The 18,714-nt window shown below is 40.1% G+C and overlaps 1 protein-coding gene across 1 annotated transcript in view; it reads left to right on the top strand.

The window, feature by feature from the left end:
* Positions 1-1,429: 1,429 nt before the first annotated feature.
* Positions 1,430-18,714, top strand: part of LOC137596707 (lipoma HMGIC fusion partner-like) — a 42,036-nt gene continuing 24,751 nt past the window's right edge. The window contains exons 1-2 of the mRNA XM_068317419.1: positions 1,430-1,713; positions 2,496-3,011. Of these exons, the coding sequence (XP_068173520.1) occupies positions 2,627-3,011 (385 nt within the window). The 5' untranslated portion in view covers positions 1,430-1,713; positions 2,496-2,626. The remainder of the gene's footprint in view (positions 1,714-2,495; positions 3,012-18,714) is intronic.

Raw genomic sequence — 18,714 nt, 5'->3', positions numbered from 1 at the left:
TTAACTGGCTCCAAATGTTATTTCCTTCACTGTCTCAAAATGTCATCAAAGTCGACAAGTCACCTCCATCGACTCTCCAATTTTCTGAATTAGTCGAGACACATAAGAGGTCTGTTGTTTTTTTCAATTTGGCCTTGAAATCAATTTAGTTGGTTTTGATAAACGTTTTATAAAGACATTTATTTACTTTGTGTTCATATTTGACTTCATTTGAATTCGGTTTTTGCCCCTCACTGTCCGTATTTTAATCGTAACAGCTCAGATGATTCCTCAGTTAATAAATTTCCGTGGTATCCTGAACGCGGCACGAGTTGAGTGAGTCCAGCCCCTGGGTGGGGATTTGTATGATTGATGGTCACCTCCGGAGAGCGTTTCAAAGATTCAAAGGTTAAAAGGTTAGATGTTTCATTGTTCAGAAAACGCACAGTACTATTAAAAATCATCTACGTGAATCTCTTTTGGATTCAACATCAACGTGATTATTTTGTAATTTCACTTTCATAAATAAACGTGATGTTAAAAATCAAATCTCTCTCTCTCTCTCTCTCTGAAAGACAGCCATCAGGATGGTTAAATAGTCCCCGGCCGCCAATCCGGAGCCAAAAAACAGCAGGCAGGACACGGATTGCAGCGCAAAGGATGGACAGACTGATTTAGTGAAGGCTGAAGGGGCCAGAGAGACAGCCGCCAGGATGGTAGTGTCTCCTGGGGAAGGAGGAGGAGGAGGATGATATTGTGATAGACAAGGAATTATTAAAGATAGCTCTTAAAAAGAAAAACACTAACACAAGAATGAATAAAGCGAGGAAAATTGCTAAAGAAACACCTGAGAGACCTCCTGATAGAAGTGGCTCTGATATTGAAAATGACAACAGTCTGAAAGAGGCTGTAAAAGAAAAGCATTATTTGCAAAAGATTTAAAAAAAAATTTTTTAAAATTCCTGCAAGACACAAAAGGTTCGAGGGCAAAAGTACAACATTTCTTTCCTGACCTCAACATGCTTTCATTTGAACAGCAAAACAAGAAGTGGCGAACCAGTTTTTACAGACATGAGTTTTATATATTGAAAAAACTAAGGAAAAAAAGGAAAAGACACGATTGTAGAAGAGATGATTGTGGAGAAAAGAAAATTGTTTGTTTGTTTTTCTTAATATTGTCCGTTTTTTTATTTTTTTTATTTGATAAATGTTAAAAGGTTAGATGTTTCTTTCTTCAGAAAACGCAGTGCTATTGGAAATCCTTTTTACGTGAACCTTTGGGATTTTGTGTCAACGTGATCATTTTGTAATTTGACTTTAATGAATAAACGTAATGTTAAAAAGCTACAGAAATCAAATCTCTCTCTCTCTCTCTCTCTCTCTCTCTCTCTCTCTCTCCCCTCCTCCCCCCTCTCTCTCCCTCCCTCCCTCTCTCCCTCTCTGAATAGGAATGTGGGGAAGATTTCAGTCAGTCAGCACCGCACGTTTCTGCACAGCACAGGAGTGAATAATTGATCTTTTCCCCGGTTGACAATATTGATGAAGAGGAAGTGATCTGTGAATAGAATCTGCGGCCACTTTTTTGCTTTGCCTTTTTCAGATCGAACGCATTCTCTCCTCTTTCAATCGACTGCAGAAAAGTTTGTTTTGAAGCACAACACAGCTGGAGTCGACGGATGGGAATAACCTCCCGCTTCACACCGAGTGCGCCATATACCGAAGGTTTCCCATAATGTAAGCGTTCTTCTTTCTCCTTTTCGTAGCTTCGCTTTCATTATTTACATTCCGACGGTGTTACCACTGCGATAACAGGCTGCAGCGTGTTCCGTGATGTCGCCCCGAAAGAAAATTCGCTCCGGTCCCTCATTCAGTGGACGATCGGGACTGCCCCAGCGTTCCGTATGGGGCTCGTCATAACACATTAGAGTATAGCCTTATATTTCTTGTAATTCTGTTTTGATCGCCCTATAATATTTATTTAAAGTTTATTAATAAAGTGTTCATGATGCCTGTGGGAAGTATTATCTTTGTTTTCAAAATGAAAGTTCATTCACAATACTGTATTGGAGTTGTTCAAATCCTAGGCTACCTGCTGGGACAAGATCTATATGTTCCTCGTTGATTTATAATGCTGTCTTATCAAAGATATAAGATAGAGATTAACAATTGCCCCAGTTTTATCGCGTTTCAGTTGATCATTCATTGGATTTACAGTGAATTACAATTCCTTTGTATGATACAATGGCCAGTTTTATTCAGTCTAGTCATCTGTTTAATTAATCATTCAAGAAAAATATTTACTTTTGTACTTTACATGATGAAATGCAGGCTATATTTCATTCCTTGGGCTTTTCCACATCTATGATTATGGATGCACATAAAAATGACAAGTGCACAATTTCTAGTTTTCACCTTATAAAGGTAGTTTTTTTATTCTTTCCAAAAGCTGACTGCTTGTTCTCAGAGAAGATTCTTCTGCTAGTGCTCATTCTGGATGTTTGCCTTCCTCCTCACAGGGACCCGGAATCACTGAGAAGGTAAAGACTGCTGGTGTTAAATGCACACTGCGAGGCTTCCCACACCACAGCGACCGTCATAAAACTGCTGTTAGTTCAGTGACTGTGTGAAACCACTCAGACTGTTTACCATGGCATCCAGTCTGACATGTTCGGGTGTTATCTGGGCCCTGCTGTCCCTGCTCTGTGCTGCTGCGTCCTGCATTGGCTTCTTCATGCCCTACTGGCTGCTGGGGACACAGATGGATAAGCCTGTGTCCTTTGGCACTTTTCGGCGTTGCTCCTATCCGGTGAGAGATGAGGAGAGGCAGGTCACTGTGATGCTGGAGCAATGTGGGCGTTATGCCTCCTTCAACGGTATCCCAAGTTTGGAGTGGAGGATCTGCACGGTGGTAACGGGAGTGGGATGTGGCCTCCTCCTCCTGGTGGCGCTTACAGCTCTCATGGGCTGCTGCATCTCTGACCTCATCTCACGTACGATTGGCCGAGTGGCAGGTGGAATCCAGTTTGTTGGAGGTGAGTTGTTGTTTTTTTCTGTGCTTGTACCTACAGCTCAACTGAATCCTACCTTAACAGTTTGTTCAGGATGTGGTTGTGTTCTTACTGGCTGCGCATAAGCTCACATCTACATTATTGAGAGATCTGGGAATATCAAGTTTCAAATGTCAGATCATATGTTTTAAGGCTGTAAATTCTCAATTACTCCTAAAATAGTTTATTACATAGAACTACAAGGTCTTACTGGCTGCAGTTTTAGTTCTCTGACAGAAGTGTTGTTCTTTAAACAAAATCACATTTGTTAGGAAACAAGACAAGCCATAGAAATCTTAATAACCATGAAAGCACTTCTGGTTAACATTTCTTGGACAGAAAAAGTTGTTTACTCAGATTCTTGGCTGCATAACAAATGGTAAGCCTTCCTGTGAGATTTGTTGGTCGCGTTACTTGGCTAATGATGTAAGATTAGTTTACACTTTCGAACCAATAGGGACACAGTGAAAGAAACGGATGGAATGAATATTGATGGGGTGAAGCCACATTCAGTGGTTAATTACACAGTAAGTGTGTTGGTGCCTAAGGTGTCTGTGCTCATCTGTGTATGTCTTTTGGTCTTTTGCGCTCTCGATCCAGAATGTGCTCCTTAAATAAAACCCTCAACTTTGTCTTTCTCTTGCTCCAACTCCACTAATGCAATGAGTGAACTTGACTCTACTCAGCACCAGCTTGGTGTATGTGTGTTGGACATCTCCTGGGACGTGAGCGCCGAGGGAAGACTTCCAGTGAAGCAGTTCGTTTCTCTGTCCTAGTTTAAGAAGCAATGAGAGGCCCAAGCTATCTCATTAACTCATGAACATTTGCCTATATACTGTGGCCCACCGCTCTGCTTCTTAAAATCACTTTTTTGGTATCAAAAAAGTGATGCGACAGAAATGCAGGTTGGAGGCAGCTTTGACAGAGCTTCCAGGTTTTTCAGAAGGATAAAATATCAGAGGATGTACTGCAATGTGCCATGCCCTAGTTCTAAATGGCTTGTACTTAAGAACATCACAGTATTAATGATGTATAATGTGGAGGATGATTAAGGTGAAGGCTGGCTGGTTTATACAGAAGTGTGCACTTGTTTGTAAGGAGAGCTTCTTCTCAGCTCAGAGAAATCCTGTGTGTACAGCAATACTGCTATAGCTGCTATTTTGGGTTATAGGATTAAAAACTCCCTGTCTGTCTTCGTGGTGATTTGTCTCTTTTAAGGAGTCAGAAATTTATGGTGACGTAGGATAGAGTACAAGGGCCATTGATAAGTACTTCTAACTTGTACCCTGGTGAGCCAAATGGCAGAAATGTATCACAAGGGCTAATTGGAAGTGACACAATTAGACAGCTCAGTGGGTTGCACCGTGTGCTGTCTTCTCAGTAAGTGTGATTCTGGAGAGAGGAAAAACACCCGATGACTGAATCGTTCAGAATTCACTTCTCATTCACCGAGTACCCAACTGAGAAACAAACATTAAAAAGGTAGAGCTAAAATTCTTCCCAAAAAAAACAGTGATCAAATCTCAGTGATTAGCAGGAACCAGGAGAGCGTGGAGCAGTTGGAGATGCAGCAGTTTTCAAGTAGCCAGGTGAAGTGAAGGCTCGTAGTTGGCTTTTTGATGCTGGTATCTTTTTGTGATTCCTGATCTTGTTTTGAAGATCTCTAAGGAAGTACAGCCTCTTAAATGCCACAAGTAAAACATCCATCTATTCATGTCCCCTTGTTAATTTGTCTCAATCCCAAGAATAATGTAGGACTTGAAGGATTTATCAGTGATCTTGTTGAATGTAGCACCACCTGAAAGAATGACCTTTAACAATTATGTTATTGTTGCAGATGTATTGTTTTCTCTCTGAAAATGTTGCTTTCTTCAGGTTCACTATATGGTCAAATTATTTCAGGGTTAATATCGACAAAGACTCAGATCAGATTTATTCTACAGGCCAAAGAGTTTGACTTAGTATGGCACTACAAGACTGATCTGCTTCATAAATCAAAGGCCTGACAACTATGCATTCTGCTTACATTAAACAATTGCCTTCATTGTAGTTCCTTAGGTGTGCAGCAATATAGACGTGAGACCACACGGGCACAGACAAGAGGTTCAGAATTTAAAAGATTCTTGACTCTGCTTCAACTTAGATGTTAAGGAGTTTGATGAAGCCCTGCGGAATCCAAGCTTGTCTTTTGGATGCAGCAAAGCAGAGTTGTGCAAAGTGAGAGGAAAGTCTTTTTTAACATTTATTTTCAATAGGTACTATTTAAGACCTATGGACATGACAAAGGAACATAGAGGTTTATGCTTGTCCATCTGTAATAGGAATAATCTGTCGAACTCAAAAATCATTGGACAGAATTCAGTGAAATTCCTCACATGCTTTGTAGAGGCCCACAAGCTATAGATCTCATAATTGGTTTTGTTACAGCTGTGTTTTAGATCTGGGCTCTGAAGCAGACTCAGACACCAGTTAGTTTATTTGAAAGGGAATTTACTGTCTTGAGAGCTATACTGTTAATTCCAGAGAGCAGGCAACTGGCAGGTAGTTTTCACTGTGTGGATGAATCCGGGTAAGACTAGTTTTTTGGGGCATGTATAAATTAAAGGAACTACAATGTAACATAATTTTATAATACCACATTACAAGCACAAGAACAAAGCATGGATGTGTGCTAAAGATATAATTTAAGATACGGAATAATTTGGCAAGGGATGGTTGGAGAGCAAAAGTTTTTTTTAAACTGGAAGGTCTTGAATGGATTTAAGTCATAGCTAGTTTCTTTAGTTTGATTGTTTTAAATTTTTTTTTGCATTTTTAGACAATTTTTTATCTAAATTTGTTCACATTCAACAAGGAAGGGGGTATGGTTTATTCATATCTCCATATCGGATAGGCATCTGTTTCTTTGGCCACACATTTTGTGGTTTGTATGTCCACTTAACACAATAAACTGCCTTTATTCAATGTCTTTGTGTTTTTTTCTTCTTCAGATCATTCCTCTCTATTTGACAGGCAATTTTGTTTTGACATTTTGCTGGTTGATTACCCAGAGATGACTGGCGGTTTGGCAGGGCCTTTGATTGCATGACAGGTCTGCTCATTTGCCAGTTAAATATTAGAGATCATGATAGGAGCTGGGGGCCTCATCAGGTCTGACAGTCATTAATTTGTTTTTCTTTACATACTCAGACTCTACTTTCTCTTCATGATATTTCTGCTTGAAGGTTGCATTTGAAAGTGAGATGCATGATCTGCCTCTGGGATAGTTGGGTCTGAGTTGCAATGTGAGTTTGTGTGAACTACTTTACTGAAAGAGAGAGAGTCAGGGCTAGATGCCAAATTTGGGAAAGAGCTCAGTGAAGAAAAATGAGTTCAGATGCCTGTCTGTACTCAAGCCAGAGATGAATTACAGAAGCCTTTTAAAATACTCATTTAGTACCTTCATTAAGATCAGACTATATCCACATTGTTGTAGAGGTCAGAATATTTAATTTTTACTTTCTTTCTTGATTTATTTATTTTTTGATGACGTTCATTGGTTTTCTGCCCCTTGTTGACATTGAATGTCAGTGATGTCCCTTTTACGTGATGTGAATTGCAAATTTAGAACCATTATTTCTCTGACAACAATGCCTTGTTGCCTTTTCAAGACAATCAATGAAATGAAGATACTGTGATCCAAATAACAATGATCTCATAGATTGATTTGTTGCATTTAAAGTCACATCACTAGTGATCACATCACTGCACCCTCACACAATGTCAACTCGAATGTCAAGTCAAATCAAAGTCCTTTTGAAAATTGATAAAATGTCAGGGGATATGGAATCACCAGGATGAAGGATGAAGCCTGTATGTTATTGAGAAAGTGTGGGGAGTCTTTGAGACTAAAGGCAAAAACAAGAAAAAGAATGTGATGCATGACAGGCTATACTTGTCCTTGTTCAGGGAGTTGTTTGGACACTATTTAAGATGCAAGATACAAGAGGACTTAACAAGAACCACTGATGTTTCAGAGAAGTTGTAGTCCTGTGAGGTGTGTTGTCTCTGAGGGATGATGAAACAAATGCAGTATACAGTATTTGAATGCCATCAGGAAAAGCTGTGGTCATCAGGGACTCTGCAGTTGTGAGAAGTACAAAAAACTTGCTACAGTTTTTTAAGAAATACTCAATGTCATCACTGCAGGATGGGCCAGAAGCATTTATTATTGATTAGCCATGTTAAGTGTCTTTTACATTAAACATTACCCTTGGGTTCTGGATGTACTTTGATGACAAGAAATCAGAAATTGTAGATTTTCACATCCTTTTTCTGTTTTCTAATGTCCCCATGTGAGGTCTCTCAGAGTGACATGAGGGTTTTAATTTATGAGACATAAAAGAAAGTTTTGACTGTTCACATCTCTGCGACATCATCATGTTTGCTCACACTTCGCGTGGATTTTTAGGAGCTGGACTTTATTAGACTGCAGAGAGCATTTACACTTGAAATAGGATTAACTCCAGGTCTACTTTGGTTCCCCTTGCCTGTGGCTTCAGTTCTAGACTAGGTCTATTGTCCAACCAGCAATGCACAACATGCAAGAGTGTCCTAGTCATGGACTGTTTATTGACCACATCTGTTTGGACTACCTTCTGAGCTCAAAGTATTTTTATAATGGCACGAGCATGAGCAATGCATTTAAAGACATGTAAATAAATTACAGATGGACTGACATTGTGGCTTCCATAATGTTGCCATGGGCTATTTGGCACATGAGTGTGTTGTCCTGTTTGAGAGCCATACCAGCACAGCCAGGAGCTTTGTCCTTGTGTCGGTTTTGTGAGTTCCTGCCAACTGGATCCCACCCAGTCCCAGAATGTGTGCTTCCACTCCCCTTGCACCAGCAGTACTCATTTTCAAGAGATACAACAAAATGAAATTGCATCAAATATAAGGGAGGATTTGGTATGAAGTGCTTTTTTTTGGGTGGGGGGGAGTATTCTGCCTAGGAAAGTGTCTTTTGAAAGTCATTTTACTGATGTTGCATCATGGAACATTTCCGAAGCAATGGGTAAATATTCTCTGACACGTCTCGTTTCCCTGTTACATCCAAACCACATCTGTATTCCTTCCTTCTTGTAAACCTTCTTTTGATTTGATGGATGACACTGTGCAGACATTACATAAAACAAATGACGTGTGTGTAGGAGTAAAAAGCAAAGCCTTTCCACTACGGACAAGACACATTGTAATGGTTTTTATCTCGTTCATTGCTTATGTTTCCAGCCACTGGCTATAAAGTGGAGATCTGTTCCTCTGGGTTGATTGATCACCCAAAGTGCGGGCCACTCTTGCAATGCTGTAATGCTCTCATGTAACCAGTAGCTATTTTTCCTCAACATACACTTCTTTCAAACCTCTACCAACACCGCCACGAGGGAAATTGGAGCCAGAGAGCAGCCAAACGTAGCCTGTGCAACTCAGTCAGTCTATTTTCTTCAATCCTCTAGTCCGTCTTATTATTTCACCCTTCACTGTTTCTTTCTTCACTGTTTCTTCTCCAATCCCTTTTTCTAACCTGTCTGGTTACTAGAGTATTATTTTCAGTGTTTTCAGTCTTCAACTCTCTATTTCAAGTCTGTTTCACCTTTCCCCTAATTCTACTTTCTGTTCACCCTTCTGTGGCCTTCTTCTCTCCCTCTTTGGCACCTTTACACACTCTTCCCCTCTTCGCAGTGGCTGTGCATGTTACTCTGTGCTAGCAGAAAATACAAATAGGTTGTGGTAATACCCAATGACCCAGAAAGGGGGCCTAGGCTCAGATGGAAAGGCGGAAAGATAGAATGAGAAAACGGGTAACCGAAAAGAGAGATGGAAACAGAGAGAAACAGGGCGGAAAGCCCAGCATCAACAGGGATTTAGTATTGTCTAGCAGGAAGTCTGGGCAACGAAAAGACAGACAGAGGGGTTATTTTAGCCTTTTCCTCTGTGAAGTCATTCTTTTCCCTGCCACAGTAGTAAGCATGCTTTGTATTGGGTGGTTTTGTCTCTCTGAACAGTAACAGAATTGTGTATGTTAATGCTTGGTTGTTGTGATGAGAATTTAATTGGCAATGTTAGTCTTTAAAAATAGGCTGAACTGAACAAATTCTATCATGCATGCCAATAATAATTCCAATGATAATGCAACAAAGCTATTTAGCAGCTATAAAATTTTCCTTTTCACCATCATAGTTACTTAGTTATGGTTTCAATTGCTCTGAATTACGAAGAAGGTAGAGCTGAGGCTGATGGAAATGTCACTGATTTTGGAAGTACAGGTACTATGCAAAGTAACTTTGAGTCATTGTTGGGTCAGATGAAAAGTGACAGGATCACCAAATTTATTCATCCCTAAGGTTGACCTGAATGTCTGAACCAAATTTCATAGCAATCATGATGTCCATGTGATTCAGTCCAGGTGTCCCATTTTGAAAAAGAGTGGCGGACCGAGAGTCAACGATCACAGGAAATTCTTTTATGTCCTCAAAGTAACTGACATATTGGTGACATGACTGTTAGTTATTGCCGTCTCTGAGTTAATCTGTTTTTGGTGTGAAGTTTTCTTAGGTGATTACTCAGGCAATAAATTGTTAACACATAAAATGTCTTTACTGCTGACACCGAAAACAGAGAATGTAAATGAACGCATGAATCAACTCTCAGACAGGTGCATAACAGATGGCAGACACTCTTCCTCTGTATCACTGGTGACTGGTGTTTGATGCCTTTGCACTAGACTATACTTACAATGAGCAATACTTTAGTCACATTTAGGAATAGGCTACAAGGATAAAAACCTCATATGGAGTTTGTTAGTTGCAACCACAGAGAAGGTATGATTGCATAAAATGTGATGAAGACTCACCTACATTTCCCTAGTTTGACATCTGAAAGGAATTCACAGGCAGTGAGGAGCATGGATGAATTAAGTATGGATTGGATTGATTGGGTCCAATCCCTACAGGATAAGGTACTTTTCCAAGTATTTATACCATTTTCTACAGTCTCAGAGGCACCATACTTTTAACACTACAGTTAATTATACCCTGTTCTTCTTTGCGAGGAGAATGTGGGGTCAATACTCCATTTGTACTCCCCTCCCGTAGGTCAGGGGAAATAGGAAATAGAATATGGTTTAGATTTATGGCTGCACATATGTGAATAAAAAGGAAGTGCAGAATAGCCAGGAGAGGGGTCTATTTTTGGTAAAGGATTCCAACGTAATTGCCTGTCTTTAGTCTGTTTACCCTCAAACCAGAGAGACGTAAAATTGTAAACCTCCATTTCCCAAAGAGGCAATGCAAACACACATTTCAGAAAGAGAGGGGTTTTTTTTCTTCTTCCACACTTTGACTCATGGATGTCTCTTTTATTTTACTCATTGTGTTCAAGTGTCTTATTTCTGCATCAAGAGCTCTGATGGTAAGTTAAGTTTAGAAATGAGAAGAGTCTCCAGAAGAATTGGATCAGGGTCAGTGAGCAGCTCTGGGAGAGAAACCTTGTTTCATTCATTTAGTCACTCAAACATCTGTGGCCTCGCTGCTAGACAGTGAAGACAAGTAAAGGTGCCGTAAAACAGCTGAGGATGTGGTCACAGGAGGATGAGGGTCACCTGTCATGAACTGCTCATAGTCTCTTCATGACCTGGCAAGATGGAGAAGGCATCTGCTCTTTTAAATGATGACTTTAGTTCTTCTTTTCCATGTTTGTTTTGAGACTCCCTGTAGTTACCCTGTGTGTGGCTAATGTGTTAATGTCCTGTGTGCTATGGCCACAATCCGTCTTTGCTGTCTGCCTCAAGTAATGCAGGGAATTCAGGGTAAAAATATACCGTGCACCCAACCCAACCAAGAGTAGACTTGCATAGTTTTCCAAAGTTAATACATTTCCTAGTTTTCCTTTTGTTGTCTCAACAGCAGTTAGTGGTAGTGTGTGTGTGTGTGTGTGTGTGTGCGTGCGTGCGTGCGTGCGTGTGTGCGTGCGTGGGTGTGTGTGTGTGTGTGTTGTGATTTTGAGTGCCAGAGATTAAGATTATCTATAATAAATTGCTATTTGCAAATTATAAGTGTTTGTGTGTAGTGATCGATACAAATAGGAATATATTTGAGGGAGTCAAATGTGTTTTCGGAGCTTTTTTTTGAGAGCCTTCAGAAACATTCAGTCAAAGATATGCTGGCACAGTCATGAGAAAAATGTCACTCCTGCCATTACCATAAAATGACAAACCAGTAATTGGGCTGCATGAAATTATGTCTGCGGAAAAAATATATGCATGCCTCAGTTTTTATAAAGCTGACTCAAGCCGAACAATGATCTGCATTTTGAAGCCCTCAGCTATAGTTGTGGAAACTGAGGAGAATTTAGTGTTTGGGTGGAGGGCGACACAGTGTGACTCCAGTTTTGCTTTGCTTCCCAGACTCATTCCATCTGGTCTGCAGCATTTGGGTGGGCTCTTTCATGATAGGATCTGGTTTCCACAACAGCAGGGGGTGCAGACCTAAAGGAGAGAGAGGAGGAGGGAGGGTCAACATTTGGAGAAATCCCTGGAGTCTTGAAGCAGCCAATGTTCTGTTGCTTCAGATAAAGAAGTCAAGCTGCATGTTGGTGGTTGATTCAAGAAACAAAACTCCACCATTCTTCTTATTGTTGTCCCTCATTCCAAAGCTTTTTTAACTGTAGTCGCCCTACAGTGCTTAAACATCAGCTTCTTGACTGACCAGGCCTCCTGTGACAGACGAAGATAACAAAATACAGCAACAACAGCAAGACACGAAAAAAAACTTGGATGGAAAAGTCTTGACATCAGGCGTTCACCCCATTGATCCTCATGGCAAAGGTTGTAAACGTGCTCCAGAATGAGACGTCTCAACATTCAGCTCACCGTAAGACGGAGTGGCTGGATGTATTTTGAGCCTCCTTGTTACAAAATGCAGCCCTGTCAAAGCATAACAGAAGGTCTCTGGAATTCACAAAGTGAGCTTCATTTCAGAGTGAGCTGAAGGAGTCTATAAACAGGACAGATGACAAGCTCCACCCATATTTGTACGTGTATAATAAAGATCAGCAAGAGCCAATGCCCATATATAGGAATGTTTTGAAAAACAGTTTAATGGAAGGACTGTGCAGAGTCAGCTAAGATTTTGAGGCTATTATTTAATGCCATGAAATTTATATTAATGTAATAAATTAGCAATGAAGTAGTGCTAGATTACACATCTGAGAAACTTTTGTGCTGGATCATATCTACCATGATACTTCATAAAGCTTTATCTTCTTCCTTACTTATTAGAGTGAAGAACATTATTACGACTATCTGTCCTCCATTCTGCCTCTTTCTCTGACACCATGTTATTGCTGTCATTAAGTCACATATTCTGTTTTTTCCTTTCACCAATGTCTTCCTTCATGCATTTGCCTGTTCTTTCATCCTTGAAGAGGAAGAAAATGTCAGACAACTGAAATACAAAGTGAAACCTGAGAAATTCTGCTCTTTTTCAGGGAACATGAAAACAAAGGTACTCTTTGATCAAGAAGCACTGTTTTGCTTTCTGCCCTAATTCTGGGTCTGGACCAATCTGAACCCCTTAGATGTTGTTCTCCCAGGCATATCAAGCCGGCTACACCAAGATTCTTTTCCATGCATTTGCTGGAGTTCTTTATGGAAACAGAAAACTGGCTGCAAAAAAACAGCTGCCAAAAGGTCAGACTTGCTGTAGGGGTCATCATTAGTGTCACAAACACCTTGTTCGAAAAATTAATATGTTCCTGATACTGTAAGTATTACTATGATACCTCTTTTTTTTCACTGAATGCACCACAATTTAAGGTTTTTTAATCTCACATTCCATCTGTTGTTTGAATGTTTGAAATGGATCAGAAGTTGACATCCCTTGTGGCGGATCTGAGTGATTAAATAAAAGTTGCTGTCAGGATTACTTAAGTCTATAGGCATAATGCAAGCACCAGTCATGGGCTTAAAGCTCCTAAGCAAACACCATAATTGTTTGCCTGTTTTCTTTTGTGGCATTTATTTTAAATGGATCACTTCAGGACAAACCAATCCAGATCCAGTGGGATAAACTTTTGTTCTTGGAGTTGTCTGACAAGTGCTGTTATCTAGCATCTGAAAAAATATTGATCTTCTTGTTGAAAGACATAAACCTTATTATAGTGTTCACACCCATATGTTTAAGCCTCACCCACTGCTTATAAGCATGTGGGTAAGTTGGAAGGACACCAGAAGACTTTTGTCAAAAACAACCCAAGACAACCATGTCACCTTTTAAAGAGAACCAGAATAGTGGATTTGTAATTAGAGTCAGGGCTCGAAATTGTGCCCATTTTGGTCACATATGCGCCCAAATTTTTATCAGTGCGACTATTAAATATATTTGGGAGCACCGGTGCGACTAGGGAAAAAAATCTGGTGCACCTTTTTTGTGAGACCGCGCTCCTGCGGTCCTGCCAGGAAACAATGAGAGCGCAGCTGCGGCTGCTCTCCTGGGCGAGGGAGAGAGGCGCGCAGAACGGAGATGGACGGAGCGTCTCTATCGCTATGTCACTGCCTTGCTTATGGGTAGGTGCTCCTAAAGTCTTTGCTGGTGCTACTAACTTCTAAATTTGGGAACACCAGTGCTACCAAGAAAAAAGTTAATTTCGAGCCCTGAGAGTGATTATATGTGGAGCCTAACCCCTGGGCAATGAAGCATATTGTTTCGCTGCCAGTGATATTTTCATATCTGCTAATTTCTTGCACTGTCAACTGAGACTTGATTATTAGTGAAGGTACCACAATTGTATGTGTCATGATAGTGCTATCTGATGTTGCGGCTTGGTTGCCATTTCCCGTAGGGCAACTGCTTTTCTTACCTTCAGTCTCTGACGAGGACTTAAGTGTGACTAAATTGAAGGTATGTCTCTTATTAGAATTTCATAAAACCATTTCTAAAATTGAATTTGGCTTTTCCTCAAGATGCATCCTCCATGGCATTATTTCAAGCAAAAATACACAAATGAAAGGAGATTCCCTATGACTGCACCATCTCAGAACTGCTCTGACTACGTAATGGTAAATTAGGAGCTGATTTATTTTTCCTAGCATTGCTGAATCTCCGTGAGTACTGCTGGATCACGAAGTGAAGTCCTCTAAAGCTGTTCAGCTCAACATGTTTCAGCTTGACCATGATGGGTTTCGCCAGCTGACGTTTGAAGATAACCACAGAGTAAGTGGCTGGCCGCGGTAGTTTTTTTTTTTTTCCAGAGAGAGAACTCAGTCTTCTCATGATGGATACCGAATGGTTCGACAAGTGCAAACAGAGAGATAATGGAAGTAGAGAAGTCACGAGCACTCAGGCCCACTGATAACATGGCACAGACTGTCAGTCACATAATGAAGTGGATAGAGTGTAGGGTGTGCTTTTTGATTGCCTTTTTGATGTTTGATTTTTTTGTTCCCACATCAGTCTCTCACAGTTTTCTCACCTAGAAATTAAATTTGTCCCATTATAGTTTTTCCACTTGTGTACCTGCATCCACTCTCTGATGTGAAATGGCAAAGGTGGCTATTATAGAAACATGTAGGAGAATTTAGGATCTGTTGTTCAATAATTCCACTGCGTATTAGTGATAGTGACACCAAATTGAGTCCGTAATCCCTCTTGTAGACTTACCCAGGTTGTATGCACAGGATGTTAATAAAAGGAGAGGCAGCTGAGCGGTTGTATAGAAACCCAACAATACCCTGCTGGGTTCTGGCCATTAACCTACGTTATTATCTGAGGCTCTTTCCTTCTAGCCTTCTCTATGCCTGGAGCTCTCATGCCATTTAGCTTTAATTTCCTTGTAGCAATGCAATTGAAGATGATTTATCCATTATTTTGCCTGTCAAAAAAGCCAGAACACGGTTAAAAAGAATGTGGACTTACTGGCTGTTGATCTGTGCTCTAGGATATGAGAAAGATTTTATTTAGCATCTTGGCAAATGCCTCCTGTATGACTGGAACAAATTTTGGATCAGTCTGCAAAGCAAAAGCTGAAGCTCTTAATGAAATTTGTGTGACTGCTAAGACTTATCTTACTATACTAAACGTGCATCTTACTATTCTACAAAAGATTTTAGTCTTTGATTGTTGAATATTAATTCAGAAATGTCCAGCAACCACCCTCTATTCCTAAATTTATTTGCTTGGAATCAAATCCGAATTTTTTACAATTAGTGAAGCCTCACTGAAGGCTCCACAATCACAGAATCCTAACTCTTTGTACATTCACATGTTGTCTGCACATGTCAGCTATCTTCTGAAATAAAAAAAAGATAACATAACAATTTCTTTATAAATCGTGGAGTTTCAATTCTAGCCAGTAGTCATACAGCTGTAAGGTATTAAGAGAAAGATTTTCTCGACCAATTTGAGATTGAAAATAAATGGTTAAATGGAACAGGAAAAACAGTAGAGGCAAACAGTCTGAAATGAAATGTCAAAGGTTTCAAGCAAGACAGCTTATTATTTTAACGGACTGCATCCCCAAGGGTATGGAGCTTTCATGTGTCAGTGTGGATCTCGCAGAATCTGCCTCTTCTTTGGGCTCTCAACACAGAACAACACTCTCACCATGAAAAGTGCCCTAAAGAAAGAAATGTACAATATAGGGTTACTGGTCAATCCACAGTGTTGGTTCCCTGCTCTCCAGAGACGCTTACAGTAAGAGACTTCAGAGAAGCTGAGTACTTTCTTTTTGAGCAGTTGTCGGCCAGCTACTGGCAACCTGTGCGTGGAGATTTCCCCAGTGGCACACATTCATTTTGAAAGGATGTATTCATACTACACATACGCCTTTTGAAGTGATGAAAACATTGGTGTTTTACTATTTCTCTTAGCAGAATCACTGAGAAGTACTTTTTGTTTTTTTGCTGAATGTGTGATAGAGTGCCGATGACTTGCCAGTGAAGTTCAAAGCCACATGTTTGGACAAAAACACTTGACACAAAAAGGAATAAAGTTAATAGGTTCCGGTTTTCATAAGCTCTTGGCTACAGTTTGGTTGTTATGATAGAAAAACAGTTTTTTTTGGTGTGAAATCTAGTCTAAAGCTTTACTGGTTTTTCACAAAGATCTTCTAAACAATAATTCAAAGCAGACTTGTACAGAGATATCATTTGGGATTTAATTGCTAGTCGTCATCAAGTTAAAATATTCAAGCAGTCATCCTCCTCTCTACTTATTGATGTGCTGTCACCTGGGTGTGGCTGAGTCTGAGAGACTCCTGCCTAAACCAGAACAATTTAATCATTTTCTCCAAAGTTTGACTGAAAGTTGCAGAGATGGAGCAGGTGGGAGACGGGCACAAGCATGACCTAGGCATTTGGCAAAGGGAACTGATGGGTTGGGGATTTCTTGAAGGAAGAGTATTCAATAGTCTCTTCACAATACAGACAAGGCAAGAGCAGTTTTTACAGCAAATCTTTAGTCTTGTACACTCCTCAGCTTTTTAATACTTAAGCAATTAACATTCAATCATTCTTCATCAAACCACTTCATCCACCATTGTAGGTCGCCCATCCCAGCCGACTGGGGGCATGAGGCAGGAGGCACTCCAGGTGCAACACCAGAGCACCGCTGAGCCACATATATACACAGATCAATTATTATTAATAATTTAATGACCATTTGAACATTTGAAAATTGATTTCCATCTTTAATGTCTGCAAGAAAGAGAAACTGATCCCTTCTCAAGCTCGATCAGATCATTACTGCTCACTTGGGATGAGATACAACTTCCTGTTGCTGCTAAGTAGTCTGGATGTGCTTTCCACTCTAAACAAGAAAGTCAATTTAATGCAACCTCTGGCCCTTTTCACCTCTGGAAAAGGGTGCAATTGTCCTGCTTTTGTCCTTTAGCTAAACCAGCATTTACCTGCTCTGTATTTGATTGACAGTATCTGACACATGACAGCTGGTTGGACATACTAATTTTGCCCCTTTTGCTGCGCAATGTTTTTATGTAAGTTGAATTTCATAATAGCAAATAGTTTCAAGTCTGTTCAAGCAGCATTTAAATGCAGTTTTAAATGCAGTTCATTCACTGTTGGGTCTAAAAGAGAAAATGAAGTACTATCCTCATTAACGACTTTCTAAAATTTTTACCTTTATTGTGATGTTGAATGCAGCACTACAACAAAATAACAGAAAAAAAACCCATCTACCTTCAATGTGGTAGTGGTAATCATTTTTCTTCAATGATTTTTCCTGCTGAAAAAAACCCTGAATTTGCAGTTAAATTATGTACATTTGTTCTATCTCTAACAACCAGCCATTTACCTTGCGTTTAAAAAACCTCACCATATGATTTATTCTGCACTGTGCATGCAGCAACAAAGGACCCCTACCCCCCACTTCCCAAACATATCATCCTCTAACATCATCCTCTATCTTACAGCTTCGTGATAATTACCCCATTGCTAGACCTTGAAAAGTAACAACCCAGCAAGGGCAGTGTGTCGCGTGCAGAGCCATCTGTGATTTATTGACACATGTGTGGATGACTATACATCTTCAGGAAGTGGTAATTGGTGGAGGTGGTGAAGTGAACATGGGGAAAATTGGCTGCTTCCACTTTATAGGCTGTTAATCTTCCAGGGGTAACATGAAACAATTGGAAAGATGATCCATTATTATTAAGTTACAGAGGCCCAAACAATAGAAAGAAGAAAGTAAAGCCCGATGTAGGTTTGTCATTGTCAATATTTATATGTGAATCATATTCATAAGAAACCCTGAGGGGGTTTCTTTTTCTGTTCAGCTGCCCGCACAGTACTAAACATTTTTTTTAGATTTAGAATTATATAAAACAGAATAAGCTGTCAAATCCTCACATTTAAAATGATGAAGTGAATATTTGGTATATTTGCTTAATGACTCATTGAAATTTAATCCTATATTTATTTGTTATTTCACTACTTTAAAAAAACACCTTTGTCTTTATTTTATGTAACAATTTTAAAACTCAAGCTGCAACACGTTAGCTGCTGCCCTTTAGAAGAACAGAGCAATACTCCAATCTCTCTCCACTATCCCGTTATTTTGTACTGCGGCATGTCATCTGTGATCTAGACCTAATATAGCAGGCCAATAGTGAGGTCCCTGCAGGGAGCCCAGGGGCCCCAGGCCCAACACCACTGCCTCATCTGTCTTCAAGACAGGCTACAGGTCGAGGACTGCCTAACAACGGTCCTGTTGTGTTTGCATATGCAGCGCAAATACAGCATGCTGAACCCTGAGGCCTTCCTCTGCTCATGAGGTGGGAATATGAGCAGTGGCCGATCAGTTACCCCAAGCTCTGTCTGTGAGCATGGAAATGAAAATGAGCAGAAATGCACATTTATCCATGCAGGGAGCTTGCAGCCTTCTCAGAGGCCACAAGCATGCGTGACCATTCTCCACTCAGAGGTGATGATGGGAGGTTAGTTTTACCGCTCTACTATTTGTGTAGTTTTCTGTTTTTTCTTCAATTTCCCTCTTCACATGGAAGATTCTCACATATCACGCACAACCATCTGCTGAAAAAGGAATCAGTATTTTTGTTTTTTCGTGATGTAAATTTCTTTTTCACGCTTCTTTGTTGAGGACAAACAATCAGTCTTCCAGTTGAGCAAACATGCACA

This window comes from Antennarius striatus, chromosome 6 (genome assembly GCF_040054535.1).
Source record: "Antennarius striatus isolate MH-2024 chromosome 6, ASM4005453v1, whole genome shotgun sequence".
NCBI lineage: Eukaryota > Metazoa > Chordata > Actinopteri > Lophiiformes > Antennariidae > Antennarius > Antennarius striatus.
This window is presented reverse-complemented; position numbering and strand designations above follow the sequence as displayed.